This window comes from Mesitornis unicolor, unplaced genomic scaffold, assembly GCF_000695765.1.
Source record: "Mesitornis unicolor isolate BGI_N332 unplaced genomic scaffold, ASM69576v1 scaffold211, whole genome shotgun sequence".
In the NCBI taxonomy this organism is placed as follows: domain Eukaryota; kingdom Metazoa; phylum Chordata; class Aves; order Mesitornithiformes; family Mesitornithidae; genus Mesitornis; species Mesitornis unicolor.
Genome location: NW_010164236.1, coordinates 84,051 through 91,367, shown reverse-complemented (window position 1 = coordinate 91,367; position 7,317 = coordinate 84,051). Strand labels below are relative to the sequence as shown.

At 42.6% G+C, this 7,317-nt stretch overlaps 1 protein-coding gene across 1 annotated transcript in view; it reads right to left on the bottom strand.

The window, feature by feature from the left end:
- Positions 1 to 1,351: 1,351 nt before the first annotated feature.
- Positions 1,352 to 7,317, bottom strand: part of LOC104548245 (A-kinase anchor protein 13-like) — a gene marked incomplete at its 5' end in the record, with an annotated part of 20,738 nt that continues 14,772 nt past the window's right edge. The window contains one exon of the mRNA XM_010194215.1: positions 1,352 to 1,539. Coding sequence (XP_010192517.1) covers positions 1,352 to 1,539 — 188 coding nt within the window. The remainder of the gene's footprint in view (positions 1,540 to 7,317) is intronic.

The window sequence follows — 7,317 nt, the reverse complement described above, 5'->3', positions numbered from 1 at the left end:
GGGGTACATGGCATGGCTGTCAGTATTACAGCATTTGCTGTGAGCTCTTATAATCAAGTTTTGGCCAACTTAAGCTTTGTGACAGTACCTAAACTCTGTTAACATGGTTGGTCTCACCTTGGAGGACTTTGCTGCAGTTAGAGGGTGAATTAGAACACTCTGATTTTGCAAGATAGTCTGCAAAAGAGCTGTGTGTTTTCACAGAATGGCTGTTGAACTCGATGGAGAGAAAAGTAACACTGTCATCACCTCTGTATCGATCCCAGCCAACGGTGGCAAAATAAAAGGTTAGAGTATAGCCCCTGTCCCACCTCACACTCTCTCCCTTACCCTCACTTTGCATGTGAGGTTGACTGAATTGCTGAAGATGAAACTTAAATGCAATCACTCCAGCAACATAGATTACATATTTTTGCCCTCTAACATGCAAAAACCTACAGAAAGCAGAATAATTTACAATTTGTAATGGAGAAGTGTTGCGTGATAACGTGGAAAACACAGCAGACTCCTAACCATGACATGGAGCCACTCAACATAAACCCCAAGTATGTGAAAATTCAATTCAGAACAACAAAGTTAATAACAAAGCTTAAGAGAACCAGGCATCGGAATAACATACATGCAGACCAAATCTTTTCTCCTTTACAAATAGGCCCCCTCGGGACTTACTTAAGCTCTTTGTCTTTATTAGCCTCAGCTTTTAAAGCTAGATCTCCAAACATTTTCTATTCAAAAATAACTCATCATCTTCTGAAGGATTTCTTATAAAACACTGCAGTAAATGCTCACACAACTTGTTACTTGCTAGGATCCAGGTGCTTCTCAAGACCACTCAAAAGAGAAGAGCTTCTGCATTAATTCTTTCCTAATTTTCTTACCTATATTGGTAAGATACCTATTCTCTACAAGAAGCCTCTTTATTTTAGTACAATTGTCATTACTTCATTTAACCAAAAAACTCCAGACCTACAAAGTAAGGACACAGCAGTCAATCACCACCATGAAGCCCACCAGCCTCCCTCTTTTGGGCAGCTGTGCCTGTTTGAAGAAAAGCTTTTACACTCGTGTTTGCATAAGGTTTGTCTTAATTAGTCAACTTACAGTGATTTACTTTGGGCTTTAAGGGACAGCTTGAAGCAGTACACTGTGCAACAGAAAAGGACGTAACAATACTATTGCATTTCCCCTAAGCTCTAAGGACCTGTTACTAGCAAGAAAGGTACAAGCAAAATTACACAAAAGTTGTCTTAAAGAGGAGAGTATGGCTCTTGGACATTATTCAGTGATAACGTACAGCAAAAGCAAGCAGGATACAGAGTGGAAAATTAACAGAGGACCCATCAAAGCATCCTTACTCAGTCAAAAGCCGGTGCAGCTTCTGGTAGCCCCTCTCCAAGGCCAAGCTCACAGGCGTTGCCCCTTGGCTGTTGTGGATGCTGAGAGCTCCTCTTCCACCCGGCTGCTGGAGCAGAAACCACGTCAGACGCAGCAGCCCCAGCCTCACCGCAAAATGCATCAGCGTTTCCCGAGGGATGTTCTCTGGGAAGAAAGGAAGGAAAAAAAGAAAAGAAATGGGAATTTGCAGGTTAGGTGAATGAAATATTCCCATCTCCCAGCCACACCACAGCCCAAAAGCTGAGGACCCTGCAGCACCTGGAAAAACACACTGGTGCCAGTATCCAGGAGAGACTGGCGCTTGAGAGCAAGGGACACGCTGCAGCAGGACTGTAAGTGCTCAGGACCTCTCAGGGTGAGACTGACCACAGAAGTCAATGCAATAAAACCACCATTTCACAAACAGCCAAGGCAGCCCCAAGTTGCAGCGCCTCCAAACAGAGCCTGGTGTGGTTGGGTGGGTTTTGCTACATGTCCAAGCTTTCACTTCACACACTCAGGACCAGGTTTTGGGAATGCACAAGTTCTGTTATTTAACAGGATGCTGATTTGCCCCAGGGCATGAAAAAATATCAATTACATTTGAAGGATAAATCCAAAGCAGTTATAAATAAAAACAGTTTAACCTCTTGTGTAGACAAAACAAAAAGAGTTAGGATTTTGCTTTCCTGTATTGATGATGCCTCCGACCAGCTTTTCTCAGCTTTACACAGGAGCTGTATCATTCTGAGTAGCAGCATTTATAAACTAGCAATCTGCACCGCTGCTTTCTATGTTTAATAACCATGACCTTCTAATTTGGTAAAAGTCACTCTTGAGCCTAAGCTTTCGTCTCATAAAAATATCCCCCTACTCTAAAAGCTGCAGCCCTCTAGTGATGCTCTGAAGAGCTTCATCCAGAAACGAGCTCCAGATGCACTGCTGAAATACAGTATTTACAGATCAAAGGCTGTGACTTCTGTATGAAGGGCAAAAGCATTTGGGTTAAAAAACCTGAGAAATAAAAATTTGGATTTCTAATTAACAAAGGATTTCAGAACTGATTGGCAGCAGCAACAAAAAAGTACCAACTGGGTCTCACTAAACAATGCCAGTGAGCACACTTGGTCTAATGCCTTTAATATCGTAGCAAAGATTTATTGGGTTATTAATTTGGTTGCCAGCCAAACCTATACAGCAGGTTTAAAAATGCAAGTGCATAGCAGCTTTAGGATTTAATTAAGTACTTCTTCCTCAAGAGGTATGCCCCAAGAGAAATCACTTCTTCAAGGTGCTGCTGTTTTTCTTGCTTATTTGCTTTCTTCAGGGACATCGTTAAGACCTTCAATGAAAAACAAAGCAAAAATGCGAGTTCTCCCTTGTCTGACACACGATTTTTCACAACATTTTGGATCAATTCCTGTAGAATTAATTTGTATTCAGGAACCAAAAGCTTTCTGGCATTGTCTCTCTTCTGAATGACTCCAAATTAGGTCTCTGGGCTACAAACCAATCCTTCCTCCTCACCTCCTCTTGATTACCGTAAAGCAAAACCACGCTGTCCTGAATACATGAGCATGTCTGAATGGAGGTTCCAGCTGATCACACAAAAAGGGAAAAGCTGAGCTCACTTGGAGACAAACTCCCAGCCTGTGGGAGAGTAATGACCAGGATTTGGGTATTAAGTGCTATGGAGTGTAATGCTTTAGAAATAAACAACGCAACAAGGTAGTTAATCCATGGTTGTCACAGTCTTGGACTGAAAGAATAATGAAAAATAACACACCATATAGACAGACACAAAGGAAAGGCTACTGAGAAGGTTGCAAAAAGGAGTAAGTGTTGATACATGCGGGATTTACCAGAGTAAAAGCAAGTGCCCAAGGTTTCACTCAGTCAACTTGCACTTGCACAACACTCCCACGTTACCTGCACTCACACACTGCTGGAGTCAGCTAACGTAACTACAGCAGCACAACTCTTCCTGCTGTGAATGTAGCAGCACAACAGCACTTCTGTTACAGCAAACGACTGCTGTCCAAACGAAGAATGTGTTGCAGTGGTCTGACCACATCTTTTCTAGCACGGGACCTCCTGCTCTAGCTGCTCCACTGAAAGGAAAAATCATCTTCCTAACTGAAACGGACACCCTTGCACCAAAACTGAGCAGAGAAGCTCAGTTGCAAATTGAATCTGCGAAGCATAACGGGTTCCTGAACCAAAATGTTTCCTTCTTCATCTGAGAGCCTCACCATTAGGTAGAAGCATCGTCTACTCACCAACTCGCAGTTCACCAATAAACACACATATGAACTGCAAGTTCTGCAAGATCCAGGCGAATACTCATCCTGTCCCTGGTCCAACTGGGTGCCCCTCTCTGTCTCATATTCCCATAGATTAAATGCTCCCTCTCAGTCGTCCCAAATGCCCATCTGATGTAATCTGCTCATGTGACTGCAACTTCTGAAAATCCCAATCTTCTTTACCATGAAATCAGCGGACACAGCAGTTCCCCCATTTGGATGGAGGTGTCTACAAATGCAGCTGAACAAAACGTGGCCCAGCCCCAATGCCTCTGAGCAACGACGACGTGCACAGAAGATCTGTGTGAGAAGACATGGCGTGTTGCCATCCAGAGCACATTAAACATACAAACTCACTACCCAGGCCTATTTGGAAAGATCCGCCTAAAATATAAACTGGCACGAGGCCATCCTAACAGATGGGCACAGACGATGGCAGCAAAGAGACAAAGTACTGTACGTACAACAACTGCAGGGGCCCCGGGCAATGGCTTTAGAAGGTTTTGGAGTGCGCAAAACCTGCACAGCTACAGTTGGAAGGCGTGTGCCATCTGTGGCCTGGATTCACTACTAACACATAATGAAAAATACATCTGCTGGTGTCGCCCAGAATAAGATGAGAACTGGCCTGCATTAAGTATGGGAGCGTTGCTGGATGGAGAGAGGAGGAAGATGTACAGCAGCCCTCCAGCCTTCCTACCTCTGAAGCACAAAATGCTGGAAACTCAGCCAATGGTTTCAAGGTCTTGTCATGGTGCAAAATGTTTTCTTGCAGGCTTTAGCAGGCAACAGCCAGAGCTCCTTCTCCTACCCCACATCAAGCATGAGCTCCTCAACTTAAAATGGCTCTCTCCTCTGAATGTCAACAAAAAGCTTTTTGTAATTAGGAAACTGTGGAAATACAAGACACACGATACTGGAAAGTCCAAGGTTGTTTTGTTCCTTTCTCGTTTCCTAGTAATAGACAAGAGTTGAAACATATGATTATTGTCCCATAATGGCAGGGCATTCTAATCCAGCTGGCAAAACATAAGACTTTAGATATATTATTTTTTATGTATTTTTTTGCAGCTGTGACACACGAACAGACAGTTTATGTGGGTAACTAAGGACAAAATTTCCACAGAAAACTTTCAAATGTACTTTGGTAACGGTGAAGGATTAAGGTTTAAGGTGCTATTAGCACAAAACAAATAAGCACTGGAGGAAAAAAAAAGTTCGAGTATGCCATCTGAGAACACACAAAATGTTCTGTAAGTAAAATCTTTCATTGTAATCCTGATTAAATAACTGGGGGGAAAAGACCCAAATCTGTTCCTTTTTGAACAACCACTCTTTATTTAGAGTAACCCACACCTCACTGCTCAGTTTATCCTCCATCCCCTGAGACATCTCATCAAGGAAAAGACAGACACAGACTGGGTAGCATCTCTTGCTATTCTCCCTGTGATGGTGACCTTCACTTGGTTCTTACCCTGAATCACATTTCCTTGGCAATTTTGGAATCTACCACCAAATCTGACCTTAATATCTTGTCTTCTGATGGAAATGTTCTCACTGCCCAGATCATTCCTTGAAAAAGACGGGGAGCAAAAAGCAGCAACAAGCTCAGTCAGTGCTGAGGTCCCACATGAAGGCTCCTGCAGATGACAGCACTGAAGAAAGGTCAAGGCAAAGATGCTGTGTTTGGAGTTACGAGTTCAGTTAATAACAAGACGTGTGGTAATTCTGTTTTAATCTTATAAACAAGCCATTTTTCAAAGCACACCAGAGGATCCTCATGTCCCCATTCCCACTAATATCAAAGGGTTCTCATGCCAGCGCTTTCTCAGCCGCAGACCGAGCAGGACATCTGAGCACACATCTCAGCTGCTGCCCGAACAAGAATTATCTTCTGCTTCCCATTCCCCAGTGCAGAAGACATTAATTTTTCTTTACAAAATTTTTTTACAGAATTTTTTTTTTACATCTTATCAGGGCCTACAGCTGAACAGACATTGTGCTGCTGGCACAGAAAAGATTATGTTGATTTATAGCACACACAGTCCTTTATCAGAGAGCAGAGAAGGTGAGCAGCAGATTGGAACAGATATGAAACCCAATGAAAAGAATACCTGTAACTATTACATTGAAAGGGTTCAATGAGAAAGTATAGAGAGTGCTGCAGATGAACAGATTAAAGCTTTATGTCTGAAAAACATCATCAGCTGCATACCTTTAGCATCCTCCCATGGAATAAAATGTTAGCTACTAATAAATAAGTTTCCTTCTAACTAACTATCTCTGATTGCTTTTTAAAGATTTTTTTAGGCTTTTTGATTTTTTTTCTTGAAAATAAGCCACTTTTTTGGTTACTTTCTCTCTTCAGACATTCTCCCTTTCTGTAAAAAACCAAACAAATGAATGATCTCTAACCGATCTCGCATTGTGCTGTACACTGAGAATCTACTGGTTCTGCTCAAAGTTATTAAAACTCAAAACCCAAATCCATTCAGACTTTTTCAAACCAGGGCAAAGCAATTCCCTCTCTACCCACCTCCTACCTGGCAAGCTGACAAGAGTTTCATTTCCCAAGCAGTACTTGCTGCCCACAGAGGTTCATTCTGCAGCACTTCTGCAGCAGAAGAAACTCAGTTCCTAAAGCTAAGGAGCTGTTAAGTGCTTTATCTAACGAGATGGTCTCCAGGTTATCCACCCCTAATCCATCTCACAGCTCATCGAAGGGATGGCTTCTCCCGATGCTCCCAGGGGAATGGCTCCATAGGTGGGTGATCACCAAAACTCACTGCCAACCTCAACCAGCTCCTGCAGGCACCGCCTCGGAAAGCTCACACCATCAAAATGACAACTATAATGTCTGGGTTTCACTGCTTACTTGTAATGAGCAAAATGAAAATACTCTGTTTCCTCAAAGGTTTTGGCAAAATATTATTTAAAAGGAATTTTGAAAGTGATCTGTTTACTACTGATACTTAATGCAAGGATCAAGCTCTCCAAACTTTTCATACCTGAGCCGTGGACCCTCCCTAATTTTTTTTCTGCTTTTTCTTCCCCACTGCAACACAAGCAAGCCATAACCATTACTCATATCTCCAAATACTCTGTTCTGGTTTTCTAGTTAGCTTGTTTTCTCTTCAGTCACACAGTCCTATATTTACATTGCATGCATCCTCAGAATACATATTAAATTTTGATTTCTAGATAGAAAATATAACAATCTGTTCCATTTTAACAGCTGCCTTTAAATGCCACTGAGAACAGTAAATAACCCTTTACACATGACAGCAGTAACAACCATGTTCTCTAGAAAGTTACACTGCACTTGTAATAATTAAGACGGACATGATTATACAGCACCTGACAGTAATGCCGTGTTTGGAATACAGCGGTAACAAGAGCAATCCTTAATTATGGATACTCTGAAACTGCGGATGCCATTTGAGTTCATGCAGACAGACGGGTAACTCAGAGAAAGGCCCAGAACTGCCTGCCGCAGAGGGACACTGTGGCTGGGGAAGAGCACAGTCCTTGGGACACAACTGCCCCGGGACAGAAACGATGAGGACTGCAGCCGTGCTGGGAGGAGGTCAGGACACGTTTGTCCAAGGGAGTTCAGACCCATTCTTCACCTGCAATGCAA